General features: G+C 39.3%; 1 protein-coding gene across 22 annotated transcripts in view; it reads right to left on the reverse strand.

The window, feature by feature from the left end:
- Nucleotides 1-8069, reverse strand: part of TCF7L2 (transcription factor 7 like 2) — a 204641-nt gene extending 196572 nt beyond the window's left edge. For 11 of the 22 annotated variants that reach the window (XM_073354337.1, XM_073354335.1, XM_073354339.1 and 8 more), the window contains exons 1-3: nucleotides 7268-8069; nucleotides 6929-6995; nucleotides 6563-6687 (exon numbers count right to left, since the gene is read on the reverse strand). In XM_073354337.1, the coding sequence (XP_073210438.1) occupies nucleotides 6563-6687; nucleotides 6929-6995; nucleotides 7268-7456 (381 nt within the window). In that variant the 5' untranslated portion in view covers nucleotides 7457-8069. The remainder of the gene's footprint in view (nucleotides 1-6562; nucleotides 6688-6928; nucleotides 6996-7267) is intronic. The other 11 variants (XM_073354344.1, XM_073354345.1, XM_073354338.1 and 8 more) reach the window with 2 other exon arrangements.
- Nucleotides 8070-13391: the final 5322 nt, after the last annotated feature.

Consider the following 13391-nt stretch of genomic DNA (forward strand, 5'->3'; position numbering starts at 1 on the left):
CTATCTGGATGTGACAGTAATCTATGGTGATGCTGAAATCAAGAAACTGCTAGAGAAATTAAAATTAGATTAATACCTAAGCACAGTTTATTAATCATGTTGTCTAGTTTAAAACACACATAGCACACAGGCAAGAGAGAAGCACTTAAATTTTAACTACCCACTCCAGGAAAGCATGTTTAATCAAGAGTGAGCTGTGAACAACAAGCTTTACTGAGTGAAGAAAATGTTTTTCCCTGTCCCCCAAGACTTTCTTGACACTTAAGAATCAGTCCCTAGCTCCCCAACTTCCCCTTCAGTCATTCACCCAAATATGTTTTTTCAAGTCTGTAATATTTCTCTCTGCACTTTAGCATTCTTTCTTAGTCATCTAATAACCCTCCCCTGGTCTCTGGATTCTCTACACTTCCTCAGATATAGTTTTCTTATCCCAAACACTACTTCCAGTCTTCCCCCCGCCCCCCGACACTTTCCTCCCTGCAAACTCAGATTTTGTTCCTTCTGGAAGCACATAAAACCTTTTTCATCCAACTATTGTTTCGAAGCTGACAATGTTAACTGCTGTACTCTGTGTGTGTTTTCACAGAACGTAGCTTTTTACTGAAGTCCTATCCAAACATCTTTAAAAAAAACAGGCTAATACTACACATTTCCAAGATGCATTTAACTTGTGCATTAATCCTGGCATGCGATTTTTCTTTTTCCAGCTCGTTGGTACATCAATAAATTAAAGGGCAGTTCCAGGTATCAAGTTTCTTTAAGTATTCTGGGAAATATTTTGTTGGGTTGGTATCTAGATACACTACACAATACTGTCAGTGTGTTCATAAAGGATGCAAGCTGTAGTAACTTTTAATTTGGCTGTCTGCATTGTTTAGAATTGCTCTTGAATTTTTCTGCACTACAAGTGTTAATTATAAACTTAACTATATCCTACGTAAACAGCAAAAACACAAACCTGCAGTTAGGAGGAGGAGTGCAATATTCTTAGCTTTTTGGGGTTTTCATGATTTCCACCCCCACCCCCCAATCTCTCATTGCTTATAATTAGTGAAAGAAATTTGACCCACTGCCAGTGTCTGTGGACCTTGGATATTATAAGGCCAGCGTGGCGTCAAATATCTTAACATTCATAAGTGTTATAGGCTGTAAATAAACCCTGTGGATTTATGACCCTGTGCTGCTTGCCAGCAAATGACTGTGGCACATTTCTTTCAGCAGACCTGTCGAGGTGCAAGTTTGCCTTTGGTTGTAAAATTAACCATTTCCTTCACAAACGTGCCCAATTATGAACCCAAGTTTAAGGCTTACTTGCATATTTACAGTAATTAGTACCTGAAGAAAAACAAACACACACACACACCTCTAAACTTCTCTCTAACCCTACAAACAACACCACGAAACAAAAGTTCTCACAACAGTTACAGTGAAGGGGTGATAATATCCTATTCATGTACAAACCATGGGGAAAAAAATGTGTACATACACAAGCAAACACTTGTTTTGAAGTTGAGAGGGGCGAGGAGATGGAGGGAAGAACCACATTATTTCTTGCCTGCTTCTGTCTGCAGAAGAATCTCCTCCCTTCCCCCCACTATAATGTCATCTACTTCCTGTGTAGGAGAGCATTTGCTAAATCCAGGTTGTCTCATGCTTAACTGCCAATAATCCAACTTCCACATAACTCCAAGACAGCTGGGAAAAGGTCCTCAGAGTTTTAGTCATGGCATAGAAACTCACATCCACCCAAAAAATCTGCAGCTGTCCTTTCTCTACAAGGCATTTTTAATCTGATTTTGAAACCCAGTCATGAAAATCTGACAAATGTAAAACTTTTTCACCTGAACTCTGGTTTACAATCTTCAGTGAAAGCTGCACCATATTGTTTAACTGACTAACCGACATATTTTTGTGTTTGCAGAAAACAAAAAGCAAAATAAAAAACAGAGAGAAAAGAATAGAAAAAAAAATCCAACACCAGTAATGTATGAATACATTCAAAACCTGGAAAGGCATCTACTGTAATTTTTCAAGTACAGATCAGCCACCGGTGCACCTATTAAAAGGTTCAATTTCTAAAGCAAATATTATTTTTAATGAAGTGCAGTACTGCAATTATCCAGTACACTCAAGTAACAGTACTGCATTATATTGTTTTGCAAGCTCCCAGGAACATGAAACTTTGCTATAACTATTTTTCATAGCCCCTTCAGAGAGAAGCTGGCTGACCAACCAATGCTGAATTTTCCCTAAAATGAAATCATATCAGGGACATTCAGATTCTTTATGGAAAAAAAATTAACAGAATCCAAACTATTTACCATTGTATACCTCCACCAATAATTCACTCTGCTGTAGAATTAGCAATCTATCTACTTAAGCATTCAGAAGTTTCATATTGTACGTTCCAACCAATTTATACCACAGGACCATCAATTCTTATATAACAGCATGTTCCTACACAATTCCAGAAACTTTATTAAAAACATGTCCATTAAAAAAAGAGAGAGTGAATAATGCACATCACTGAATGCTAAGTATCATAGAGCACTAAAGTGCTGACATATTAAGTTATATCTACATTATTAAACTAGTTGGTGGATGTTAATACCATAATCCATATTGCAGACATTAAACTGCAACCATTAAGATTAGTACAGAATTAATACTGTCATATCGAAACTGAAATCTTAACATGCCTAGCCATAAATATTTCTGAAGGAGATGAAAAACAATTAGCATAAATACCAAAAGAAGAGCAAGAACACCTGTTCTTTTTCAGTACCAATAAGCATTTTATTGTTCTCTATTTAAAATGTAATGACCTGTGTAATTACAGTAATATTACATTGTATTGCAGGGGGCTTGGAATGTCACACTTTGAAAAGTGTTGTCAAAACAATTCAAGGAGGGGAAAAAGGACCACCATTAACCCTTCACACTTCAGTGTCTACCTCTTTTGTATTAAAAAGGATTATGTTTGATTCAGTAGATAAAGGAAAACATCCATTTTTCAAGTCTGTTATTTTTTTTAAAAAGTTTCCTTTACTGAACGTAAAACCTTAGTGAATGGGCTGCTCTCATATTTTGCTGTGCCAAGCATTCAAAATTCACAAATGAACACAAGATGCTGCCTTATGTGCAATCTAGTAACAAATCTCTCACTTGGAAAGCAAACAATTTAGGGCAAAGGAAGATACAACAGCACTGATAAAAATATGAAAAATCTGCTGGTAAATATTCTTCACAAAATATTTCTATTTGCTGGTTGAAAACATTAACTAAAACACTAGATGCAGGATTCAAATTAAATACAACTTCTCTGTTTTTAAACTTTGAAATGAAAACAATTTCTTTTATTATTCCTAATAGCCAGCTACCACAGTCCCTCTTCAAATATATGAGACAGAGATTCTCAGATACATTACTTCATTCCTATTTGACTAGATCTCTCCTTAATGCGTATCTGTATTCTTAAAAGCCATCCACATTACTCTATCAAAGACAAAATTAACATTATACAGACAAATCTTTGTCATTTTAAAATAAAATTATTACTCTCAAGCTTTATGGAGTCTTCAACAATTAAAGCATTATTCTTGAGATAATGTATTATTCATCATAAGCGGATTTAATGATACTTCATAATTCTTTACGTTCTTAAAACAGAAAAGAAGAAATCAGTGTTCCTAGGAGTTTGCTTTTGAACAACAGACAGCTGCAGATACATTTACAATTAACAAAAATTCTGCTAAACCAAAGTTAACAAACAAACCACAGCAGCAGCAGCAACAAAAAAGAAAAAAAAATATGTTCCACAACTACACCTTTTTACCTTATACTCTCTGAAAATTTAAAGGCTAGGGTATTAGAAGTCTACACAATATGTATTTTTTATATATTAAATAATAACTATGCAGAATTTTCTATACATTTCCAACTTGCATTTAAAACTAAAATCTAGCAGGTTTGGGATTCAGAGCTGGTTTAGTAGATGTCAAGAATACACCTAGAACATACAGTATGTCAGACAACATCTATCCTTCCTAATCTTTAAATTATTCTGCTTTCAGGCCTAAATGAACAACTTTAATTTTTTCAGCCCATAATTAAGTGGTAAGCAAACACGGAGACATACAGAATGTGAAAGAAAAAAGGTTAAGGTATGAAAAGGTTTGTGGTTCCTGATGTGCAAATAATAAAATTGCCTATTGAGAATGGAAATATCCCTTTTAGAATCCATCTGATAACACACTACAAAGCCACCTGCTATGCCAACAATAAAATAACATGTAATCTTTTCTACAATATCTTTAATTCATACAAAGAGAACATTCTTATGAAGGCCTTTTTTAAATGTAGGGAGAAGGGGAGGAATATATCCTTTAAAGGGAACTACTAAATGATCCATATCTTTAGGTTCTAATGAGAAAAAAGAAGGTGGCAAATAAATGTAATAATGGTGGCAAAAGGTGGCAAATAAATGTCTGTTGTCACAAAAATATTTTTGGAAAAAGATCAGAAGAGAAAAACCAAATGTGAGACCTCAATTAAGCTAACTATTCTTGGAATACTGAAATGCATTTTAAGTTTTTAAAAAACTACAATAGAAAACTATTTGGAACAAAGTAATTTGGGGGGAATACTCTGAGATCTTGAACTAAATTTGATTTTTTAAAAAAAAAAAAGCCATGCACACACAAAACACATACATAACCATATTTGAAGCAAAATATAATGCATTCTGCCCATGCTTTTCCCCTCCCCAGTCATTAAAATTACAAACCCCAATCATTAAAATTACAAACTGCAGTCACCCTCTTCCACTGTCTTAGAAATCATGGCGCTTGAAAAGCAGCCTTACAAGATAATAACCATAATAAAATAACTAAAACACTATCACATCCTTAAATACCTGCAAAACTAGGAAAATATTTTTTTCATATTTCTATTCCTCTATATTTACTAATCTAGGTTGCTAGTGCCACTTTACTGAGTGAAAACAAGCCTGACCTGACGTTTAATATTTTAACGCTTTGAAACACTTGTAGATCTGATAAACTGGAATCGTCCAAGACTTAATCCATTAGCACAGATTCAACATCTACTGAACAGTAGATCTGTTATTTCAAATTGCTCTCTCACGTTACAAAAAATGTGTAAACAGATACATGGTGATGGTGGGGGACCCTGCAGATTTAAAAGCACCTAAAGAATGCAAAATGACAACCTGGCAAGTGTAAACAAACACTTCTTAGCATTTTGTACTCCCCATAGGGTTACCATTCATAATTAAAAAACTCTCCTTTTAAAAAAAAATTAGTCTTGATGTGTGTTACATAGGGGTATACAGCAGTTAATGATACTACAAGCCATCAAAGGGGAGAGAGCAGCAAGAGACAAACCTACCGCCATCAAACCCCAAAGTTTAATAGACCACCACTTTGTGAACTACAATTACTTCCCTCCTTCTCCTCCATATACACACACACACACACACTTTTACCCAGAAAATCTAACCCTTTATCCACACACTCACATATATTTTCAGGAAGGTTATTATTTTTAGAGTGCACTTCCAAGTGGGGGGTTGTTTAATTTATTCATTTTTTTTAAAAAAAGGCAGTTTCTGTTTATTGTATCAGTCCTGGTCTGTGCTCTGCTCTAACTCCTTTCAGGACTCAGCTTAGCCACACACAAATAAAGAAAGAACTCCTTCAGGTCTTTCTCCCATTGCAAAATAAGGGCTGTGTGTCTAGCTCGGGGTAAGGATGGGCTTTTTCTGTGAGTGTTCAAGAGATGGATTCATCTCCCTGATCAAGGTTTGTTCAGTTTAAAAGACTCAAGCATGTGAGTTTGCAATTAAATGTCAATAACATCCCCCCCCCCCCCGCAAAAAAAAGTGTAAAAGAACTTGCCATAAACACAAAGAGAGAGAAATTGCTGAACCAAAGTGAAAAAGCCAGACAACTTGCAATGGATTTTTTTTTAAAGTTTCTAGTCTTTACAAAACAGGATAAGAGAGAAACTATATAACTTAGTGACTGCTAATACAGTACATCAGTATTTGAGGGAGCTTTTGCAGCAAGGAAAGGGTTAAGGGGGAGGTTAAAAAAAGGAGGGGGAAGAGACCAAGACGCCACTGAAGAGGGCAGAAGAAAACAGATCATTCACCATGGAAAATAAAGAGTTTTGTAGAAATCAGATTTGAGATTCAGCTGATGAGAAAAGAAACCAAAACGCAGCCTGGGATTTATTTTAATTTTATTTTATTTTGAGGAAGGAAGAATCGAGAGGGGAAAAGACCTCCACGCGAATCTGAAAGTTTTTTTTAAAAAAAGCAAAAAGAAAAAAATATGGCGAAGTGTAAACAAATCCCATTCTGCAAAAGCCATAAAAGTTTGGAAAGTTTCTGACTGGCGGGAGGGGGGCGGGGAGGACATGCAGGAGGCATCGGGGGCTTCGCGATGGGGGTGGGGGGGGGGAGAGGAAGGAAATGTACAATGCTAGCAGTGAACGATGGTTTAATAAACAGAGAGAGAGAGAGATATGCGCCACTTACTGTTCTCGCAGTTGGAGAGAGCGATCCATTGGGGAGGTACGGGCTGGTCAGGTCGGGGATCATTATAAAAGGATAACCAGGGTATGGTGGGCCCTTAAACAACCCTCCATCTTGCCTTTTCGCAGCTAACATGGCGGGGCAGAAAGAGAGAGAGGGGGGGTGAAAAGGGGGGATAAAAAGAGAGGGGGGGGAAACTTTGTTTAGAAAGTGTCTCTGCCCCCCCCCTCCTCCGCCCCGCCAGGCAAAGTTGGGCGACCAGCACAGCAGCGCGCAGCTGGGGCCGCCCTGGGCTTGCTTCGCCAGGTCGCCCCGCGGAGCTGGGGGGCTCCTCGCTTGGGGGGCGGGGTGGGGGGGGGAGGTACTCACCTTCTTCTAAACTTTCCCTCGATTTATCTCTGAAAGTTTCGGACCTAGGCGGAGGCCGCCTCTCCGCCTGGGAGCACGGGGTGGGGGGGGGGAGGAAAGATGGGGACACACACAAAAAGGTGGATGGGGGGGGGGGAGAGAGAGAGAAACAGAGTTACAAGTTTGTGCAATGGAGGAAACTTAAAGCCAAACATTGTAGCGACATCGCAACGCTCCCCCCCCCGCAAGTTTTGTTTTAGGATTAGCCCCATAACACAGTTGCAAAGCAAAGCCCCCCACCTCCGCCTGCCCCCTAAGCCAAGGCCGGGGGGGGGGATGATTTTGGGTTCCCCTCCTTACCTCCGAGTCTGAGGAGCTGTTTTGATTCGTTTCCGATTCATTGACCAGGGAGGACTTGACATCCGCTAAATCCCGCTCTGCCGAGGAGTTGTCGGAGATCTTCTCCTCCTGCTCCCCTTCGTCTTTGAAAGAGATCAGCTCATCGTTGGCCCCCAAGTCGTCTCCTCCACCGCCGTTCAGCTGCGGCATTTTCCTGCCGGCTCACCCCACCGGCAGCAATTTTGCAAAAAGGGAAAGGGGGGGGGAAGGAAAAAGTTTTGCACCGGGGGGGAAAAAAAGTCCAAGGTGAAGGGGTTGTTTTCTTCTTCTTCTTCTTCTTCTCTCTTTCCTCCTGGGGAGGGGAAAAAGAAGGAGGAGGAGGAGGGGAGGGAAATGTCTTTCCTTTCCTCTCTGCACCAGTGACTTTGGGTTTCTTCTTCTCCTTCTTCTGGATTTTTTCCCCCCCTCTCTCTCTCTCTTCCTTCCTTCCTTCCAGGGAGCTGATCAACGTGCCAAGGGCGCACAAACCCCTCACACCCAACGTGAGAATAATAATAATAATTAAACAAAAATTAGACTGGGGGGGGTTATTGTTTTAAAAAAATACAAACAAACCAAAGGAGAAGTCAGCTGGAGAGGGGGGGAGACGCCGCAGACATAGGGAGCCCGTGCCGCTCGGGTTTGAGTGAGTTGAAGTTAGACTGAGAGCTTTTCAGTTCAAAGGCGGCGCTGATTGACAGATAGAAAAAGGGGGATCGAAATCCGGAGGAACGGAGAAGTCTGGGATCCGGGATTATTGACAGGGAGAGAGAAACACACCAGGCACTTAATGAGATGCAGGAGGGGGCGGGGGCTCCCCCGGTGACGTGTGCATAAATAAATAGGTTTGGGGAATGAGCGAGGGGAGAGAGAGAGAGAAGGAAGAAAGAGAGAGAGAGAGAGAGAGAGAGAGAGAGAGAGAGAGAGAGAGAGAGGGGGGGGGGGGGGGGGGTGAAGAAACTAACAATGATCCTTTTTGGCAACAGCCAGAGAGAGTTTAGTGGGGGGGGGGAAGGGAATGGATTTAAGAGAGACAATGGACGGGGAGGAGGGAATGCAAGGGAATGACCCAGAGGGAAAAAAAAACATGCAAGGGGGGGGGGGAAGAAGAGAAAATTGCACCGTACTTCAGAAGTGCATTTGCACAAGAAGGAAAAAAGATAAATAGATATAGGAGTTAGGAAGAGAGGAAAAGACGCCTGCCCTTGTGTCTGCTGTTTGCAAAGCAGTAACTTTTAGAGAGCAGAGACTATTAAATATATACATTTGTATGCATAGGGGAAAGTGCCATTTCTCAAAGGTTTTCTGTGGCATTATTTTTATTGTGCGTGGTTAGGTTTTTTGCTTTGTGGTTTTGTTTTGGTTTTTCTTTTGTTTTTGTTTTTTGTTTGTTTTTGGTTTGCTCTTTTAAACAGTTAAGATTTTTTTTATTGCCAATCGTTGTAGGTAAGAAACTAAAATGATAATGTGATAAACCCTTTTTCTTACCCAGCGTTTTCTTCTTGCATGTATTATTATTATTATTGTCCTACTGGATTAAAATGTGCAAAATAACTCTTTAGTGAACAGATATCGCCAAAAGAATTTTTGGAGTAAGGTATAGGATTATTTTTACCTTTAATGGGGGGGGAACTGAAGGAAAAGGAATGTGATTGATACCTTAATTATCAAGAGAAGAGGGAGATCAAGGACTCTGTGACTTTAGAGGTGAAAAGTTTTTTGTGTTGGCGTTGTAAGCATCACAACAAGAAAATTAAACTGAAAGTAACATAGCCACTGGAATAAATAGGACCAGCTGAATGGTCCCAGGACCAGCTGAATAGTCCCAAAACCAGCCAGCGAATAAGTTACCAAATGTAGATTTTTGGAGGGGGGGGGGCGTAATTGACCGCGCAAGACAGAACGAAAGGGTATTCAGTTCAAGGATTTGAGGCAGCAGGGTTTTTTTTAATCACTACCCAGAGACCAGGCTCTGCACAGCAACAAAATGGGGAACAGAATAGTGCAGATGCAAGAAATGACATCTGGTACCCGAATATAATGTGCTGAAGAGAGGAGGAAAACAAATTGATCTTCTAGCAGTGACAAATTATAACAATGGACGAGTCAATGGGAAACTTTAAGATGGACAAGGAACAAAGGAGGGAGGGGGGCACAGAGACAGTAAATTCAATGGGAATTAGTAAATTGCCTAATGGAAATGGTGTTAGAAAGCAAGGGGACAGGCTGTACTAAATAATCCAAACATTCCCCAAGAAATCTAACCTGCTGCTCCTTCTAAGGGCCATTCAGCACGTAGGGTTTCCAAAACAAAGTCAATTTGTCATGCAATATTTAGAGAGTTTGGGGATTTCAGCTAAACTGTCTTCTCTAAAAAGAATAATAAAAATAATAATACAGAGATCGACAAGGCTAACACAAATTCTCAGGCATTAAAAAGTTCACATAGAAATTTGCATACTAAAGGAAAAGATGCAGACAAAATAGAAATAAAAAAATCACTGCAACTTACAACTTTAATATTAATCAGTAAAGCAGAAATAGAGTGAAAGGAAGCATGAAAAGAAGTAAAACAAATGTGTACATTTAATCAGACAGGATTGCATAGGACACAAAGAACAGGGCTAATTAGTCTCAGCAGGTAGGGACTAACCTTCAGACTTCATAAATAAATAAGTCTGTGAACAATGTCTAAGTGGGAGTATGGAGACAGAAAAGGGATTATTTCAAGACACCAAGTAAAAACATGAAGAATGAAATACTTCACTGTTAAATCAATGTACAAATGGATTTAACCGTTTCTTTTTCTTCTGGTCTTTTGACTAACTTGCTTTTACTTTTAGACATTTTGCAAAATAGCTATGGGTGGACACACACTTCTCAATTATCCCTGGCTATGTAATGGCTACATTTTGCAAGCTGTTTCCTTGCAGAGTGACACAGTAACAAATATACTCAATTTTCTTTGCCTTTTGATTTTTTAATTCTTTTAAACTCTGGTGTGATAGGAGATTAGAAATACCAAACATGCTGAACTCTTACTTACTTTATAGAACCATGTGTTATAATTGTATCCAACTGAACAAAAAATAACTTTTTTTAAAGGGATTTTTATGATCTGATATAGATTTTTAGTAAATATGCTTCCCTAACAATTTTGCACTGTAATTAGTGTCATTACTTGTTTGGCATCAAAAATGTGGTTGGTTTTCTACTAGATATAGAAGGAGAATCCCTGCCCCAGGGAGCCAACAAATGAAGGGCCTGATTCTGTAAACAGTTATGCATGTGAATAATGTTACTCATGGATTACTCATATAAGTAACGCTACTGACATCTGTAAGCAGTAGTAAGATCTTGTTAGGCCCTGCTCCTGCACTGGGAACCCAGGTGCAAAGGCAGGCCCTAGCAGATCCTGATGCAAGAGTTAGGTCTCAATCCTGGAATATATTCTCCACTACACCCACATGGCTGGGCACAGAACCCCAATTAGGTCAAAAGGACTCTGTGCAGGTTTGCTCGTGTAGAGTTCATTACAGGATTGGGGCTTTAGTTATTATCCCTGTGCATTTTTCTAATTGACCCATGCTTATCCTTTCAAACTGCTACATTTAAAAAAACAGCAGCAAGTCACGGTGTGGTCATTATTCATTAGAAAGTCATTATTTAATAAAGTTACTCATAGTAGCATATGCATCATATCTTATTTCCTAGTTTCCAATTTTAATGGTTCCAAATATACAAATGCCTTTGGTGGAATGAGCTCTCAAAGGGTCAATAGCACCTGTTAGCTGGAGGGTACTCTGGATAAAAAAAATGTGTAATTTGCAACAGCCAAAGTAATATAATATTCAAAGAAAAAAGTCAAGCTAATCCATTGTGTGAAACATATGATTTATTGTTTTGATACCCAATTTGAAGCAACAGGTGGTGTGTCAAAGGCAGGTGCTAAGAGTTTGGCCTTCCTGGCAAAGTTGTCCTATGGTGTAGATCCGGGTGCACAAGTGACTGTCTAGACCATCATCGCTCTCAGCCTTGGCACAGTATATCATATGTTGGGCTTGCTTTGTGAAGCAATTGGGACAAGGTCAGATTGGGGAATCTGTATAGTTTACAGTGAGTACAGTAATGTCACCATTTACATTCACAGAATGCCTTTCAACTCAAAGGATTCCACAATGCACCCAAACAGCACTGGTGAAAAGCAGAGTGGGGATGCCAACAAGGGGGCTGGAACAATTGTTATAGTGGGGGTGCTGAGAGCCATTGAACCAAACTGTAAACCCTGTATATGATGGAAACTCCTTTAAGACAGGGGGTATGACAGCACCCCCAGCACCCGTAGTTCCAGCACCTATGGGTGCCACCCAATCCACATTTCACAACAGAGAGGAGAAGGGAAAGTTTGGCCCAGGCTATAGCAGGGTAAACCTCTAGTTGTATGAAAAAATATTTGGAATCTTTAACTTCCCCACAGAGGTCATATCTCTAATAGAGAAATATGGTCCGCTAACCGCCATTTGGACCAAGTAACATACCTGCTACACATGTGGGACAACAGGACCTTTGTCTCTAAGGTCTTCTCCAAAAGCCCCTATTCTGTAGACTTGCAAGCACAGAACTCTGCTTATCTATCTCAGAAACATAGAAGGGCTTGAGTTGACTATGCTAGGATTTTAATCTATGGTTTGAGGAACTCTGGATGTTTCAAAAGTGATCTTAGACCAGTAACTCTTTGCACTGCCATGAGGTTTTTCTACATTGAGCAGGTGTTGATGAAACTTGCAAACAATGGTGGCTACCTGGAGTCTATGCTTCCAACATCGTTGCCACAGATGGAGCTGCATCAACATTAGCAACGGTGGGAATTTTTTCTAGGACAGACAAAGTTACAGAGCTGAAGGATAGAGGCCCTGGCTGTTCTATATAATCAGAGCACTGACAAAGAAAAAAAAAAGACGTGGAAGTACAAAGAAACTATAACATGGGAAAATGCCAAAAAACCAAAGTTATGGTTCCACTGTGAGATTTCCTGTTTGCTTTATCTTTTGTGGGGGCTAGCCTGATGGTGGTTTGATCCCCAGGTATACACTTTACTTCGCCGCTTGTCAGAGGGACACTGGGAAATAACAGGTTTCAGAGTAGCAGCCGTGCTAGTCTGTATTCGCAAAAAGAAAAGGAGGACTTGTGGCACCTTAGAGACTAGCAAATTTATTTGAGCGTAAGCTTTCGTTGTTAGTCTCTAATGTGCCACAAGTACTCCTTTTCTTTTTACTGGGAAATAAGACACCCAGAGACCTTTTACTTACTGCTATGGTATCTAACTTCTTTAAATCCATATTCTGTTTCACAAGTCATGTCTATGGAGCAGTAGAAACATTATTCCATTTTTAGTGCCTAAAGTATTGCTATGCATCTTGGTTTTGACAGAGATAATTTTACCTAATAATAAAATGCGTAACGGGTAGGAATATGAATGCAGAGTGTAATCACACATTATCATGAGGTAATATCAAGTATTATAGGTGTGTGTGTGTGACGAGAAATAGGTTCCTGAAAGACAGAATCCTCCATAACTGTACCATTTTTATTGACAGCATGTCTTTTAACCCTAATCGTAATGGAAGAATCCCAATAAATGAAACATTTACTGAATAACTTGCCTTATTTTCGGGTGGTGTCTGATTCCTTTCTAGCTGTCTCTAGAAGATGTTTTTAGCCTAATTTGCTCCCTAGAAATTTCACTCACCAGAGTTATACATCTATGACATTTTATTGCCTGAAGCCAAGTCTGAATAAGAACTTTCTTAAGGTATACTTACCCTAATGCCAGTCTACAAGAATTGGTCTGCTTTAGTTTGATTTATTTGTGCAACACTGATGTATGGCGTACATACAGTCTTTTAGCCATCACTGTAGAATTGATCTAATGTTTCTAAATGCAAAAGGAAAAAGAAAGAAAATGAGTGAAAACCAGTAATATCCATGTTTCAGAGTGGTAGCCGTGGAGTCTCTAGGGTGCCACAAGGACTAACAAAATATCCATGTTCATTTATTATAATGATGCTTGGTTAAATTAATTGTGTGTATACTTATATGTCTACAT

This window comes from Lepidochelys kempii, chromosome 7 (genome assembly GCF_965140265.1).
Source record: "Lepidochelys kempii isolate rLepKem1 chromosome 7, rLepKem1.hap2, whole genome shotgun sequence".
Lineage (NCBI taxonomy): Eukaryota > Metazoa > Chordata > Testudines > Cheloniidae > Lepidochelys > Lepidochelys kempii.